This window comes from Cotesia typhae, unplaced genomic scaffold, assembly GCF_013202065.1.
Source record: "Cotesia typhae breed Kobodo isofemale line unplaced genomic scaffold, CoteBio_Ctyphae scaffold_45, whole genome shotgun sequence".
Classification (NCBI taxonomy): Eukaryota; Metazoa; Arthropoda; class Insecta; order Hymenoptera; family Braconidae; genus Cotesia; species Cotesia typhae.
Window position 1 is genome coordinate 2,857,778 of NW_027423777.1, and position 17,001 is coordinate 2,874,778.

Below are 17,001 nucleotides of genomic sequence, written 5' to 3' on the forward strand. Positions count from 1 at the left end.
GAGTCATATTTTGAAAATTATAAAATCGAAATAATTATCACTTGTAATTTTTATCAGTTATCTTTTATTATTGGTTTTGAAAAAATATAAAGATAAAATTTATGTTTCTTCATAAAAAGTAATTTATAAAAATCTAATTATTATTACTATTTTTTTTTTTTTTTTTTTTTTTTTTCCAATCAATAGAATTATTTTTTGTTTAATAAAAAAATCGTGTGTTATTATTGACTTCATCCTTTTGTTTCACCTTTAATGAGATTATAATGAACTTGTAAGTAGATTAAAGGGCAATAATTTTTATTTCCTGTTGCGGCTCAAGGATCAATGCGGTAAGTAATAATATTTTAATTAATTATTCAATATTGAATTTAAAAAAAAAAAATAAAATAAAATAAAGTAAGTCCAATTTAAAATGAGTATTGAATAAATTTTTTCTTTTAAACTAAAATTAATATGTCACTAAAATTTTTACTTTTAAATTATTTAATTAATTTATGAATAAATAAAATAAATTAAAATTACATTTAGTCTGACTAAATTGTATTATACTACTCAAATAAGATAATTAAAAGATTTAATGACCAATGAGTGATGAATAAGAAAAAAAATCTTCGATTAAAAAAAAATTTTTTTTCCATTGAACAAAAATAATATTTTTAAAATACACACCAATTTTTAACTGATAAAAAATTCAAGGACTAAATAATAAATACCGCGAAATCCCAAACCGTCAAACCTCGTAATTAATTCATTACTCCATTGAACCGTTAAATATACCCGATTCATAAATAAATAATTGTGAGGATCAATAAAAAAAAAGTAAAAACGAGAATAATTTTTTTAGTACAAATATTCGAGCATTTATTGATTTAATGTTAATTCCAAACCATATCTACATTGTAAAATAATGAATAATTGATAATAAAATGTAAACGTCGAGCTTGGCATCAATAACTTAAATAATTAATAATTTATACTTATAATTAATAGTATTTACACGTCAAATTGAAGACTTAATAGACATGATCTATTTATCCATGTAAATGATATTAAACAGTAATTATAATAATTAATCAAGAAATTAACTTAAGCTTAATTAATATACATTATTTAAATTTAAATGACTCTTTCGAATGCCAATAAATTATAAATTTAAATAAATTAAGCCCTTTAATAAATCTAGTTTAAATTCGTTATAAATTTGCTTTGCATCCAATTATTTCTTCATTGACATTTTAAATAGGCGTTTTTTTTGTACAGTTAAATAATTAAGCAAAATTAATTTCATAAATATTATGTTAATTATTTAAATCATATTTATAAATATTATTTAATTAAGAACGTCCGGTCGCTGCTACAGATTAATATTAAAATGAAAAAAAAATTTTTTTTTTTCTTTGAATTAATCAAAAGAAAAATTTTGTGGTAAATAATAAAAAAAAAAAAATTTTTTTTTACGTCCTTTTGGCATTTATCTTGTTATTTGGGCTTGTATCTTCTTAAATATCAACATTTTCAAAAATATAAACTCATTATGATGTTACACTGATCAAGAGCTTTCATTTGAGTACCCACATGCATTTTTATATATATTTTTAATATATACATATATATAATATATATAAATATATAAAATATATGAAAAATTAATGTGGGTACTCAAATGAAAGCTCTTGATGAGTGTAATGTCAGGATGAGCTTATATCAGTAAAAATGTAAGTATTTAAATTTCTACATAAAAAGCTTAATAATTTTTTCAACAAAAAATTTCAACCAGCGACCGGATTTTCTTAAATTGCCTCAAAAAAATTTCTTAAAACTGAATAAATAAATAAATAAATAACAATTATCAGCAAACAACAATAGTTGTTTGTTCGGAACTATTAGGACTAAACAGTTTAATGTTCTCAGCATTCCAGTGTAACAAAGCACACTGACAAACGACACTCCATACATACGGTATAAAAAATTCTTCAGGCTGTTCTTCTTCAACGTAGCGAAACTTGAGCTCAGGGAACTTCCTGAGCCGGTCTTTGGGCCAGTGCAAGGTGCCGTCTTGAATGGTCGTGAGCACCTGGCTCACTCCAATCTGAGACTGGTCAGTCTGCTCGAGTTTGTACGAGAAGAAATTAATCACCGAGTAAATATTCTGGATGATGTCTTGAAAGGCGGAATGTGTCCGGAAGGGTTGAAAAATGTCCTTTTTGTAGAGCAAGGTGTAAATTAAATTAGGATTTTGTGCCAGCCGGTGGGTTAGACAGCTGTTTATTATCTCGAGCACCATCCTTAGGACTTCCTCGAGTATCGTCAAGTCTTGGATCAAATCTTCGGTGTTGATGACCTCGCCGTTGGTCAGCGAGCTCACCGAGGTAGATGGTGCAGTCTTTTCAGAAGGCTGGTACGGACTCGTCGGCTGGGTCCGGATCTTCACTTCCAGGCGCCCGTGCTTCTTGGCCAGTGTCTCGAATAAACTCAGCAGACGCTGGCTCACGTACGGATGCAGGGCGTGAAATTGCGCAGACATGTTCGCTAATGCTGCCAGACAATTTGTATGCAGATATTTGTCCTGAAAAAAAATTCGAGGTGATAAAACTATTTTTTATGTTATAACTTACACCAAAAATCACTTTGGTAAATTTATATGGTAATTTTGTTATTATTTTTTTTTTGTACTTAAAATTGTTAAAAAATTTTTTTTTCTAAATTTTTCTAAATTTTTAAAATACTTACACGCATTTTTAACATATTATACTGTATCGTCCGGATTACAACAAGAATTAACAATCCACCTAATGAAATTTCACTGATGCATCTCTCAGTATACCAATGAACTCCTTTAAGCATCTGTAATAAAATTAAATTATATTTATTTATTTATTAAATGAAATAAAATTAAAGAAGAAATATAATGCTTACTATATCATGGATTCTTTTATTAAAAGTCTCGTCTTCGCTTAGTATCAAAAGAATAATTAATGACATGTAAATGTGGTGTGAAGTATTATCTGGAGCGTGATATAATATTTGCAAAATTGGTGTTACCTGAAACATAAAAATTTGTTTATAAAATAAAAAGATAAATTTTAGCAGTGTTAAAAAAATTTTTTTTTTCTTGACAAAAATGTCAGATAAATATTTTTTAATTAAAAATAAAGTAGCAATTATTTATTTATATTGTTTAGTGTATCAAATCAGAAAAAAAAAAATAATCTATTTTTTGCGCTGTCTCAATATATATATATATATATATATACACTTTGGTAAGATTTTTCTGCAAGCGAGAAGTTTAGGCCATCTAGCGGCAAAACCAAGAACTAATTAAAAAAATTTTTATTTGGCATAAAACTCTTTTAAATAAACTTATTAAAATTTTTAAATAAATATTTTTATAAAATACTTACAAGTAACTGTATATCTGGCCGCCTGATAATATTTTCCTTAACAGCAGGATTCCGATGCAACAACATGTACAACAACAGCGTAACTTCATCAGTATTAGTAACTTTACAAATAGTACTGTACAATTTGTCTAAATTGAAGCGAAGAGGCATGACAGCTTTCGTAGAAGGCGTCGAGTGGGAGTGTTCATCTTGGATGTTCGTAAACGAGAATAACGCGTCGCGGTAAGGATTGTACGTTGTGGTACAATGGTTGGTTAATACTAAAAGTAATAGTAATGATTGACTAGCGAGAGGTGTTTCGATGTCTCTTTTTTTTTCTTCATCTTCCACGAGACCGTTGCTCGACACCTGGATGTTCTTGAAGCTGTTGCCCATTCCGCGGGTTATCACGTTCCACAGTCCAGCTTAAAGTTTAATAATTTATTATTTAAAATTAATTATTAAGCGAATGAGAAAAATTTTTTGTCCAGGAGAGACATGTGTCTAAGAAATGACCTTGTATCTTGAGAACTATTGACATTTTTAGAGATTTAAGCTCATCCCGATGTTACACTCATCGAGACCTTTCATTTGAGTACCCACATCAATTTTTCATATATTTTATATATTTATATATATTATATATATATATATGTATATGAAAAATATATCAAAAATGTATGTGGGTACTCAAATGAAAGCTCTTGATGAGTTTAACATCAGGATGAGCTTAGATCTTTAAAAATGTCAATAGCTAAAAAATTACAGAGCAATTTAACAAAAAAAGTTATTATTTAATAAAGCAAAATTTATTTATAGTTTAAAAATCACGGCAGTCACATAGTGACTGCTGGTTTTTTATAAAAAATAGAAAGTTCAAGTACCTGCAATGCTGAAAACAATACTACCACCGGCCTCACGCGCTAGTAAACCAGACGGTGCATGTTCTTGTTGCGCAAAATTGTTGAGTAGAGTACAAACGACAATTGGTGCGTGTACTGTGTGTTCATTACTCATTAGTATTCTGTAAATTGGACTGTAGTCGGCTGATGTTTGGGAAAATAGTTGGACTGAGAGGAGTACTAGTAGACAGTTAATTGCTTCTAGATGTACGACGTATGTGAATTCACTGGAAAAAATAAATTATTTTAAATTTTTCAGTTGTAAATTATTAATCTAATTAAAATTAATAATAAAAAAAAAATACTTACCATAAAGGCACATCTATAATTATTTCTAAAAGAGCTTCAACAAATGATTCAAGTCTTCCCGAGTAAACTTGATTTTCATCTATATTATCAGGCACAGCTTCTGTATGTTTTATCATCTCGTCTTCTCCAACAGTCTCCACTAAATATTTTAAAATACACCTCACAGCAAACAGCGCGTTGTACGTCTGCCATGCTGACATAATACTGCTTTAAAAAAAAAAAAAAAAAAAAAAAAAAAAAAAAAAAAAATTATTAAAATTAATTTAAAAAATTCTTATAATAAAATATAAATAATTTATAGCAAAAAAAAAAAAATTATTACGAAAATGGACATGTAAAAATTTTAATAAATTAAAAATGCAATTTTTTTAAAATAATTTTTTATGTTAAAGAAAATTAAAAAAATTGCCAAGTGACAGCTAATTTTAATGAAAATTAATTTAGCAGATATTTGATAATTTTAGAATTTTTTTTATCAAGCAAATTATAGGAAAAAAAAAAAAAAAAAAAAAAAAATTGACATCTAGAAATTAAAAAAAAAAAAAATGCAATTTTTTTAAAATAACTTTTTTAAATAAATTCAATTTTTAAATAAATTAAAATAAATTTAGAAGATATTAAATAATTTTTAGAATTTTTTTTAACAAATAAATTATGGCAAAAAAAATTAGGAAAAAAAATTGACATTTAAAAATTAAAAAAAATTAAAAATCCAATTTTTTAAAAATCATTTTTTGGAACTAATTTTTTTTTTTTTAAATAAAATTTAAAAATTCTCTTATGACTGCTAACTTTAATGTCATAAAAGTGTATTGTAAAATTTAGTGAAAAATCAACTTACTTTTGAGTCTGTAAAGAATTCAACAGTTCATTAGTCCTCATCAACGCGACAGTTATCAAGGATCCAAAATTGCCAGTGGTTAAATTATTAGCAAGCAGCCGCTGGCAAGTGGAGTCCAACCTAGCCCCGAGTTCTATCTGGTCATTCCTGGTCACCGGAGGCCGGATATTGAATGACAGAAATCTGTTCCAGAATGTGTCATTCGGTGCTATTGATTCAGTCCCACAAAATTGATCCAAGCACACATTTTTTGATAAATCATCATACCGACTCTGAGTTGTTCCCATTTTTTATTTTTATTTTCACTCTAAGCCTCTTCAACTTTCCTGGAAAATATTTTATTGTTGTTAAATAAACAAACTGACATTTACTGAGCACTTGTCAAATTTTTTAACCTACATATCAACATACGGAATTGAGTTAGTGATAATTTTGGTTAGTTATTAAAACGATTAATTCTTTTATTGATTGTTATTGTCAGTCAGTCGATTAATTATTGTTGACAGGGTAATTAAACGTTAATTATTTTTTTAACTTACAATAATTATTTGTAATCCAAAAAATCTTGCCATGTCAACGGTACATTATTGTGGTTTCTTTTTTTTCACGCAAGAGGGCGCGGGAATAAATATTAAAATTTTTTTTATCGTGTTGGTAGTGTCAGTTTTTATTTTTAACGTACAAAATTCCGCCAACACAATTTTTTTAACTTAAAAAATGTAAAATAATTAATTAAATAGTATTTTTAATTATTATTATTGGTAAAAAAATTTTTTTTTGAATTTTTAAAAACAAAAACAATAATAATTCAATTATAAAATTATGTAAACAATAAAAAGGTGAAGTTGACAAACATTACACATTTTTTTTTAATTTTAAAGTAATTAAATAATCATAAAAAAAATTCAATTAAAAAATTCTACATGTAAAAATTACAATTTCTTAATTTTATTTAACAAAAAAATTTATTCCTAAAAATTATTTAAAAAAATTGCATTTTTTAATTTTTAAAAATTTCTACAGCTGACAATTTTTAGATTTTTACAACAATAAAATTATAAAGAAAAATAGTGACACTGAAATTAACAGGTAGGTACTTGGCAATTTTATTTTTGAGTTTTTAAAAATTGAATTTTTATTATTGTCATAATTTATTATTAGACTGGTTGACCGCAGCCCATTTCACCTATCAACTCGCGCCATAACCAAAAAATAGAGACAGATATATAAATATAATTTTTCTGTCACACAAGCACGTTGGAAGTGGAAGTTGAACGTGCTGACGAAACAGTAACACATGTTTCCTAATTTAAATCATACCTGCAAAAACATCACAGAGTAATAAATAAATAAATAAATAAATAAAAAATTCATATCCAAGTCTGTAAGTACTGTCAAAATATCCAAAAATTTTAATAATATAAAAAGGAAAAATATGAAGTTTAATTTAGCAGAAATTTGATAATTTTAACAATTAATTATAGCAAAAAAAAAATTGACATATTGAAATTTTAACAAATTAAAAATGCAATTTTTTTTTAAATAATTTTGTTTGTTGAATAAATTAAAAAAATGATTGACTGTTAAATTAAATGTCATAATAAAAAAATAGTATTTAAAACATAACCTAAATTCAACCGGCAATTTTAAGAATAATAAAAATAAATTTAATAATTTTTTTTAACCAATAAATTATGGCAAAAAAAATTGACATTTAGAAATTAAAAAAAATTAATCTATTTAAAAAAAATTATTTTTTGGAACTAATTTTTTTGCTAACTTTAATATCGTTTCAGAATAATGCGAGAGAAGTTACCAGAGACAATAAACTTCCCCAAGGAAGAGGAGAAGCTGATAAAATTCTGGGCAGAAAATGACGTCTTCCAGAACAGCTTGCGACTATCAAAGGGTCGTCCGCGTTATTCATTCTACGACGGACCGCCATTCGCGACAGGCCTGCCTCACTACGGACACATTTTAGCAGGAACTATCAAGGACGTGGTGACGCGGTACGCTCACCAGAGCGGCTTCTACGTGGAGCGGAGGTTCGGGTGGGACACCCACGGCCTGCCGGTGGAATTCGAGGTGGAGAAAGTGCTGGGAATCAAGGGACCCGAGGACGTCGCGAAGATGGGGATCGACAAGTATAACAAAGAGTGCAGGAGCATCGTGATGAAGTACTCCGGGGAGTGGGAGCGAGTCGTGGGGAGAATGGGCCGGTGGATCGACTTCAAGAACGACTACAAGACACTCTACCCCTGGTACATGGAGTCCATCTGGTGGATCTTCAAGGAGATGTACAACAAAGGACTGGTCTACCAGGGAGTCAAGGTGATGCCCTTCTCCACGGGCTGCAACACCCCGCTGTCGAACTTCGAGTCCGGGTTGAATTACAAGGAAGTTATTGATCCTGCTGTGTTTGTAGCCTTCCCGCTCAAAGACGAAGAGGGAGTCTCCCTGGTCGCCTGGACGACCACTCCCTGGACCTTGCCCAGCAACCTCGCTCTTTGCTGCAATCCTAATTTTGAGTACGTCCTGGTCAAGGACAACGTCTCTAAGAAGACTTACATCATGCTGGAGTCTGCGCTGTCTCAGGTTTACAAGTCTGATGATTTGTATAAGGTTGTTGGCAAGAGGATGGGCTCTGAGCTCAAAGGCAAGCGCTACGAGCCTCCTTTTGATTACTTTGAACATCTCAGGGCCAAGGGAGCTTTTCAAGTGCTTAATGACACTTATGTTACTGCTGAAACTGGTACTGGAATTGTTCATCAGGCTCCGTATTTTGGGGAGGATGATTATAGGTAAGGTTTTATTTTTTTTAATTAAAAAAATTTTTTTTTCTTAAAACATTTGCAAATTCTAAATAATTTATTAAAATTGATGAAAAAAAAATTTTTTTTTTTAGAGTTTTATCAAAATATTTTAGTTTGTAATGTTTCAAGTTAATTTAAAAATTTTTAACTAAAATTAAGACACTTGAAAATTTTGAATTAATTAAAAAGAAAAAAATTTCACATGTAATTTATTTTTTTAAATACTAAAAATTTTTCTGATGTAATAATAATAATAATAATAATAATAATAATTGGGGTTTATTTTATATTGAATTAGGAAACTTAAATTGATTAATATAAACTAAAAAAAATTATTTTTTAATAATTGCACGTGTAGTTTTTCAAATTCTATACATGTGAAATTTTTATTTTTTGTAATAATTTTTTGAAGAAAAAAAAATGTCTGTCAAGTTCAATGAAAAATTATTGTTGGACTGTAAAAATATTAAAAATTCAATTTTTGTTTTTTCGAACTTTAAAAATTATCAAGCGAGCCCCAAAAAAATTTTTATTTTTTTTATCAATTTTTTTTTTTTTTACAAAGCATTAAAATTTAATTTATTAAAATTTTTCCAGATGTAACTTGCAAGCCGGAATAATAACAAAAGACCAAGAGCCAATCTGTCCAGTAGACAGTTGCGGAAAGTTCACGGACCCGGTGCGAGACTTCAAGGGTCTGTACGTAAAAACAGCAGACAAAGAAATCGTAAAGATTCTTCTAGCCAACGGGAAGTGTATAAAGTACGCCGGATGCAACCACAGCTACCCGTTCTGCTGGAGATCAGACACCCCGTTGATTTACAAGGCAGTTCCCTCGTGGTTCATCAGGGTGGAGAACATCAAGGACCGGCTTCTGGCGGCGACATCAGAGACCTACTGGGTGCCAGACTACGTGAAGGATAAAAGATTCGGAAACTGGCTGCGCGACGCCCGCGACTGGGCTATCAGCAGGAACCGCTACTGGGGGAACCCGATCCCTCTGTGGATCTCCGAAGATAAGAAAGAAATCGTCTGCGTGGGAAGCATCGCCGAGTTGGAGGAGCTAACTGGCACCAAGGTGACGGACATCCACCGCGAGAGCATCGACCACTTGACCATTCCTTCCAGAAGAGGCCCGGAGTTCGGAGTTCTCAGACGCATTCCCGAGATATTCGACTGCTGGTTCGAGTCTGGCTCCATGCCTTACGCCCAGATGCACTACCCCTTCGACAGAGTCAAGGACTTTGAAGAGAGCTTCCCCGCGGACTTTATCGCCGAAGGCATTGACCAGACTCGCGGCTGGTTCTACACTCTCTTGGTAATTTCTACCGCGCTTTTTGACAAACCACCTTTTAAGAACCTGGTCTGCAATGGCCTTGTCCTCGCGGCTGATGGCCAGAAAATGTCCAAGAGCAAGAAGAACTATCCTGATCCCATGGAAATTATCAATCGCTTTGGTGCTGATGCCTTGAGATTGTATTTGATTAATTCTCCCGTTGTTAGGGCAGAGAATTTGAGGTTCAAGGAGGAAGGAGTCAGGGATGTTATCAAGGATGTGTTTTTACCCTGGTACAATGCTTTCAGGTAAAAATATTCTTTTAATCTATATTATTAAGAGAAATTTTTTTTTTTTTTTTTTTTTTTCTTTCAAGTCCAAGAAAATTTTTATTTAGAAAAAAAAAATTTTTTTTTTGCATTTCTTCAAATTTTATACAAAAATACTTTGATTCCCGAAAAAAAAAAAACATTTTTTTTATAACCGACGTATTTTTATATAAAAACGTGTAGAAATGCAGAAAAAAATTTTTCTTCAAACTAAAAATTTTTTTGGACTTAAAAAAAAATCATACAATTTTTATTTTATTTTTTATTTCACACTTTAATTAGTGGAAGGTGGGGCACGATGGCCACCTTAAGTCAGTTAGTTCTTTTTGTGGTTTTGAATCATGAAATTATTTTATTTTCGAATAAATCAGTCGAAATTTTGGAGAAAATAAAAAAAAAAAAATTTTTTTTAATTATCTCGATATAATTTTCTAATTATCAAAAATTTATATTTCATTTAAATTTCCCTCTAACTCTTACCTTTAATCTATAGTTTGACCTTATCAATCTTTATTAAAAAAAAAAAAAAAAAAATCAAAATTTTTACATTTAAAAAATAAAATAAATTTTTTGCCAGGTTCCTGATGCAGAACATCGAAGGTTTCGAATCTTCCGAGAACCGTGAGTTCATCTTCGACGACAGCAGCCCATCATCAGACAACATAATGGACCAGTGGATCCTCTCATTCACGCAAACACTTTTAAAATTATTAAAAGAAGAAATGAAGTTCTATCGATTGTACAACGTGGTGCCGAAACTTGTGAAATACATCGACAACCTGACCAACTGGTACGTGCGAATGAACCGAAGACGCCTGAAAGGCGAGGGAGGTTCAAAAGACTGCGAGCTAGCCTTGCGAACTTTATTCAGCGTGATCTACACAATGGTGCGTATAAACGCGCCGTTCACTCCGTTCCTGAGCGAGTTTATGTACCAGCGATTGGTGCCTCTGCTGCCCAAGACCAAGAACAGCGAGAGTGTCCACTATCAGATGATCCCTCAGCCGAAGGAAGAATTAATCAGCGAAGAGACAGAGCGGGCTGTCTTCCACATGCAGACAGTGATCGACCTGGGTCGAATTGTCCGCGATCGCAAGACAATCCCTGTTAAGTACCCGCTGCCAGAGGTGGTGATCATCCACCAGGATCAGGAAATCCTCAAGGAGATAGTCAAGCTGGAGAAGTACGTGCTGGAGGAGCTGAACGTCAAGGAGATGACTGTCACCACTGACAAACAAAAATACGGAGTGGTCCTCAGAGCCGAGCCTGATCACAAGACTCTGGGTGTCAGGTAAATAAAATATACATCAATATAAATATAAATAAATTTTCATTTTATAATGCAAAAATAAAATTGATATTTATTTTTTGCAGTGCCAAAAGGGCGTATAATTTTTTTTTTTTTTTTTTTTTACTAATCGCTTTATTAACACTTTTTAATTTTAAAAATAAAAAAATAAATTTCCAAAGCCAAAAGGGCGCATAATTTTTTTTGCTGATTGCTTTGAATTGTCATTTATATATGTTACTAATTTTGCTGCATAATTGAAAATATATATTGATTATTAAATTACAAATAGGTATTTTTAAAGGTTATTAAGGTAAAAGAGCCAGTTATTGACACTTGCAATTTTATTTTAATTAAAAAAAAACAAATCAACTCTAATGAATTAATAAATATCATTTTTGAATTATAAATGTTAAGAAAATTGCTTTTTTGAGAACATTTGATTTTTTTAATTAGAATAAAATTGCAAGTGTCAATAACTGGCTCTTTTACCTTACTACAATTTTAATACGAATTCTGTTTATAATTTTAATTGAAAAAGAAAAAAAAAAAAAACAGTTGCGATATTTAACGTGGTTGGTGAGTCAGAGGCGCGAAATTCAAAAATATTAAATCATCTGGATTTATTTTTTAGAGTTAAATTTTATATATTTCAGAACAAAATTGAAAGTTTTTTTATACGCCCTTTTGACTTTAGGCTAAACTTTTTCTATTTGGCATTAGTACGTCGAAAAATTTTTTTTGACAAATCTTTACGTTTTGAGCAGTTCTAAGTTAAATGGCGAAAAAAAAATTTTTTATACGCCCTTTTGGCATTTCTAAAAATAATATAATTTTTTAGACTCCGGGGAGAATTCAAAGCAGTCACCCAAGCAATCAAGGAGTTGACTGATGCCCAGTTGCAGGAATTCCTGGTAAAGAAAGAGATCGTCGTGAATGGCTACGTGCTAGGCGAGCAAGACTTGAGGCTGATGTTCAGCTTCTCAGGTCCCCGGGCTGATGAACTGTCTCAGAGGTACGAGGCACACTCTGAAGGAAATATCTTGATCCTCCTGGACATTACTCCAGATGAGTCGATGCAGAATGAAGGAATTGCCCGGGAAGTCATCAACAGGGTCCAGAAGCTGAGGAAAAAGGCTCAATTGGTCCCCACTGATGCTGTTGATGTTTACTACGAAATCAAGGACTCTGCTAGTGTCTTGAATAAAGTCATTCAGGGGTACAAAGAATTTATTGAAGGAACCACCAAGACTCCTCAGTTTGAGCTAGCGGAGCTCAAAGGAGACTCGGAAGTTATTATTGAAGAAATGCAGAAGATCAAGGGCTGGGATATGAAGCTGGTGCTGGTGAAAAGAAATTCCAAAAAAAAAGACCAGCCGTTTTTGAAGTTCGTTAATGTTAAATTGGGTGATGTTGAGTCCCAGGATGCTAATCCTGGTGACATTGGGACTGTTTTGCTGCAGAGTCCTAAAACTGGACAAGTTATTGATTTACAGAGACTCAAGGAAGAAGTCACGGTGATTTTTGGAATTTATGGAAAGAATTTCGGAATTTATGACGGAAAAAAATTAATCGGAGGAAATTTACTGGACTTGGATGGAAAAACTGTTTTGGTCAGTAGAAATGTTGGACAGGATGAAGGAAAAGTAGGAATGCCTGTTTGCAAGTTTGTTAATATGAAAAAAGGAGAGAAGAAAGTTACGCTGATGCTGGAGAATCCTAGAGGGAGGTATCCAGTCGGCAGAGGACAGTTGAAGAAGAAGATTGAGGAGATTTTTGAAGTTCAAGCTGAGGTTCCTGAAGTTGAATCGCTGGATGGAACGCTGCTGCAAGTGTGAGTGCTGAGTTTTTGACTTGTAGAGTAGAATAAATAGTGGAGTTTTTTTTTTTTTTATTGAAAGAGGAAGCTATCAAATAAATTATTTATTTCTACTCTAAGATTTTACAATGAAAATAATAATTTCTCAGTTACAATAAATTTAATTTAATTCATTATTTACGGTCAGGTTTTGCTTTAATTAATGATTATCAGTTTTATTTCAGATGCAGACTGATAGAAGAATTTATTTGAAGGTACTAAAATTTTTTTTAATTAATAAATATTTTTTTTTTCCAAAAAAAAAATATTTATTAACAATTTTTTAGACATTTTAATTTAATTTATTTATTAACACACTGATAAAAGAATTTACTTAATTATTATTTAAATATTTATTAAAATTTAATAAATATTTTTTTACTGAAAAATTTTAATTAATATTAAAAAATTAAAGCTCATTCATAAAAAAATAATTTGTTTTTAATTAAAATTTAAAAAAAAATTAAATAATTTTTCTACTAAATTAAAAATGATCTTTTTAGTCAAAAAAAATTTTATTTAAATCAAGTTAATTTTTTGTCAATATCAAAAGATCAAACAATTATTTTTATGCGTTAAAAAAAAAAAAAAATAAAATTGTTTGGTCCGTAAACTTGATCATCAATAAATATAATCAAAATTCAAAAAATGAAAAAAAAAAAAAAAAAATTAAAGACTATTTTCTGCTTAATCAACAATTGACTCGTTGGACAGTACGACTAAATAAAATATACAACGTTACATTTATATATTAATATATATTAATTTGTTAACATAACTATTGAAAAATGAGATATTTATTACGAAACAATATATATATATATTAATATTAAAATTAAATAATAATAAATCGTTGATCATAAATCCAATGACCAACGATGTATCTTTTTTGGCCAGTAATTTATAAACTTTTTGACTTGTAAATAAACATATATAAATAATTAACCATCGATGATTTACAACTAAGTACAACAAAACAAACCGTGCTTTGTTTTATCCAATCACAAACAATAATAATTTTTTTTTTTTTAATTAAATTAAATGCTTCGACAAAAAACAGGAAACCCAGGTGACTTTTTTTTTTTAATAAAAAATTTATCTTACATTATTTATTTCTCCGAAGGGAAAAAATCCGGTCAGTTTCCTGGAGTGAATGAAAACCAAAATCAGTCGTGCAAGTGCCTGGGTAATAAATAAATTTAATCCGCGAGAATATTTAAAAAATAAAAAAATTACTCGACTTCCCTCAAGCTTTCTTGGTCCGGGAAGAAATTGCCGAAGAGAGCGAGAGTGAACAGCGCAGTGAGAACGTAGAGCGCTAAAGTGGTGGACACTGTGAACAGCTGAGTGTAGTGATACCTGCAGTACCACGCGAAGGCCAGCAGCATGGTTAAAATACTGACTAGCAGTCTGCTGAGGTCCCACTCCTGGTGCAGGGAACTGATCCCGCTGTCGCCGTTGGGCACGTTTTGGAACGCGGGGTTGCTGTTACCCGAATATCGGGAGGAAGTCGACTGCGAAGGGGTCGGTAGCAAGGGCTGGTGAACTAAACAGTGGACTACGCAGTTGTGGAACAGCCCGCATTTTTCTAAAGTTTCGCTGTCTGGCTGAAGAACTTGTCCGTTGAACACCAGGCGGACTCGCTTTTGAGCATCTAGTTCTACTTGGAAATGTCTCCTGTAATTAATTAATTAATTAATTCACGATACTTTTTTAACTATTGACATTTTTAAAGATATAAGCTCATCCCGATGTTACACTAATCAAGAGCTTTCATTTGAGTACCCACATGCATTTTTGATATATTTTTCATATATAAATATATGAAATATATGAAAAATTGATCTGGGTACTCAAATGAAAGCTCTCGATGAGTGTAACATCGGAATGAGCTTATATCTTTAAAAATGTCAATAGTTCACAAGATACAAGGTAATTTCTTAATTATGTATCTAGAGATAAAGCATTTTCAAATGCAGCCTAAGTACTTATCATCAAACCAGCTTACGAGCGTCTATTTTCTTAACAACTTTAATTAAAAAAGCATTTTTTTTAAATGTCAAATTTAATTTAATTTCTTCATCAAATTATATGATCTTTTTTTTTTTTTTTTTTTTTTTTTTTTAATTAACAATATATAAAAAATTTATAAAATTGAATAATCAAAAATTGACGGTTAGTCAATTAATTAAAAAGAAAATGACGAAATTTATAAAATATACCTTTTAAATTCGCTCAACATTTCCTTCAAGCGGCCAGTTACTATTTTTTGGTCGTCGTTGATGAACTTCAACTTGATTGTTATTTCATTGTCTTGATCGCAAGTTTCTCGAGCACTGTCTGTCGGTTCTAATGGAGCTGACGGGGCTGATTGGTCAGTTTCTTCTGACTTGGTAGTGTCACTAGATGGTAATTTAACGGGTCTGTGCAGTAAATTCGTATCTTCGTTTAATGAATCCATAGCTTCTATCAATACTTGTTCGGAAGTTCCTGTTGCTAATGAGCCAGTTGCTTCTGGTGTTGCTGTGAGATTTATTTTTTTAATTATTATTCATTGAAATTTAGGATGAATATAGCTAGCTAATTAAAATATTAATTTATTTATTTAAATATTTAAAAAAAATTAAGTAGCAAGAAAATATTTAAAAAAAATAATTCTCAATAAATTAATTATAAATTTTTATAAACTAAATTAATTAAAAAAAAATTATTTTCAATATATTAATTATAAAATTTTATAAACTTAATTTATTAAAAAAAATTATTCAAAAAAAATTAATAATAAAAAGTAATTGTATTACCTGGACCATCGTGAACAGGACAATTTTGTTCAGCTTCGTTACTGCTGTCAAGACTGTCACTCTGTACAATAGTCTCCTCACTAGACTCTTCAGCACTAGAGTTCCTAGTATCAACTCTTGATGTGTTTGCTCTGAGCTCTGCGATTCTTGTTCGCGTTCTGTGCTGGAGTATCAAAACAGTCCGGATCAACGGTTGCTCGGATATATTCGTCGAGCACCATGCTATGTAGCCGATTAATATTACTGCTGCAACTATGAAGAAGTCTGTCACTTCGTCGCCTACTCCTTCTATTAAAGTCATTTTAATCTTCTGATTTTTTTATTTTTAATCCACCTGAAAAATTTAAAATAATTAATATTAGAATTAATTGAAAAAAAATATTTTAATTAAATTAGCTGTCACTTGAGTATTTTTTAATTTTATTTAATAAAAAATTTTGTTTAAAAAATTGCAGTTTTAATTTATTAAAATTTCTAAATGTCAATTTTTTTTCATTTTTTTAATGAAAATTAATTTAGTAGATATTTAATAATTTTTAGAATTTTTTTAACAAATAAATTATGACAAAAAAAATTTTGACATTTAAAAATTAAAAATCCAATTTTTTAAAAATGATTTTTTTATTGAATAAAATTAAAAAAATTCTCTAATGACTGCTAATTTCAGTGTCATAAAAATTATTAAAATTATTAAATATCAGCAAAATTAATTTTCAAAAAAAAAATTCTTAAACTTGACAATTAAAAATAAAAAATAATAATAATAAAACCTGACATATTTCAATTGACTATTTACAAGATAAAATACGTGTATATAATAATAACAAAAATAATAATAATAAATGAAAGGAAAGGCCAAAAATCGGAAACCTTCTACCTACTTACTGTAAATGTAAATTCAACCTCTGACGCACAACTGTAATTTGTAATCACTATGAACAATATTTATGATTAATAATTATCACTATGAGGTATTAATTATTAATTAAAATTTATAAATTTTTATGTCTGACAGAACTAACTGTATTTTTATGTATACTTATACTAATTACTGATACTGATAAATATTTTTTGGTTTTTTCTATAAATAATTATTCAGCCATAGAATTTTTCTGACATGACAGTTGAGTCGGACGTTTAGCGTAGTTTAATTTTTCGCCGTTGGCGCTGCTAGTATTTTTTTTTTCAAGATGGCCCTTGTTCC

At 30.0% G+C, this 17,001-nt stretch overlaps 3 protein-coding genes across 7 annotated transcripts; 1 reads left to right on the top strand and 2 right to left on the bottom strand.

Annotated features, from left to right (window-relative positions):
• Nucleotides 1-835: 835 nt before the first annotated feature.
• On the bottom strand, nt 836-6,101 carry LOC141536947 (dymeclin). 4 transcript variants are annotated; one of them, XM_074257762.1, is made up of 8 exons: nt 5,972-6,101; nt 5,433-5,758; nt 4,592-4,795; nt 4,265-4,509; nt 3,402-3,805; nt 2,917-3,042; nt 2,731-2,844; nt 836-2,566 (listed from the first exon to the last, which is right to left on the bottom strand). In XM_074257762.1, the coding sequence occupies exons 2-8, from the start codon at nt 5,717-5,719 to the stop codon at nt 1,850-1,852; spliced, it is 2,097 nt and encodes a 698-aa protein (XP_074113863.1). In that variant the 5' UTR covers nt 5,720-5,758; nt 5,972-6,101; the 3' UTR covers nt 836-1,849. The 4 variants fall into 4 exon arrangements, with proteins under 4 accessions (XP_074113863.1, XP_074113860.1, XP_074113862.1 ...); XM_074257759.1 differs by having other exon boundaries at nt 4,592-4,798; XM_074257761.1 differs by having other exon boundaries at nt 4,592-4,798; nt 5,844-5,978.
• A 495-nt stretch (nt 6,102-6,596) lies between these two features.
• Ilers (Isoleucyl-tRNA synthetase) lies at nt 6,597-13,133 on the top strand. The gene is made up of 5 exons (XM_074257763.1): nt 6,597-6,816; nt 7,229-8,233; nt 8,843-9,829; nt 10,428-11,141; nt 11,980-13,133. The coding sequence occupies exons 2-5, from the start codon at nt 7,233-7,235 to the stop codon at nt 12,974-12,976; spliced, it is 3,699 nt and encodes a 1,232-aa protein (XP_074113864.1). The 5' UTR covers nt 6,597-6,816; nt 7,229-7,232; the 3' UTR covers nt 12,977-13,133.
• Nucleotides 13,134-13,734: 601 nt separating this feature from the next.
• Nucleotides 13,735-16,880, bottom strand: LOC141536951 (transmembrane and ubiquitin-like domain-containing protein 1). 2 transcript variants are annotated; one of them, XM_074257768.1, is made up of 4 exons: nt 16,679-16,880; nt 15,798-16,131; nt 15,219-15,519; nt 13,735-14,673 (listed from the first exon to the last, which is right to left on the bottom strand). In XM_074257768.1, the coding sequence occupies exons 2-4, from the start codon at nt 16,096-16,098 to the stop codon at nt 14,229-14,231; spliced, it is 1,047 nt and encodes a 348-aa protein (XP_074113869.1). In that variant the 5' UTR covers nt 16,099-16,131; nt 16,679-16,880; the 3' UTR covers nt 13,735-14,228. The 2 variants fall into 2 exon arrangements, with proteins under 2 accessions (XP_074113869.1, XP_074113868.1); XM_074257767.1 differs by having other exon boundaries at nt 16,683-16,879.
• Nucleotides 16,881-17,001: the final 121 nt, after the last annotated feature.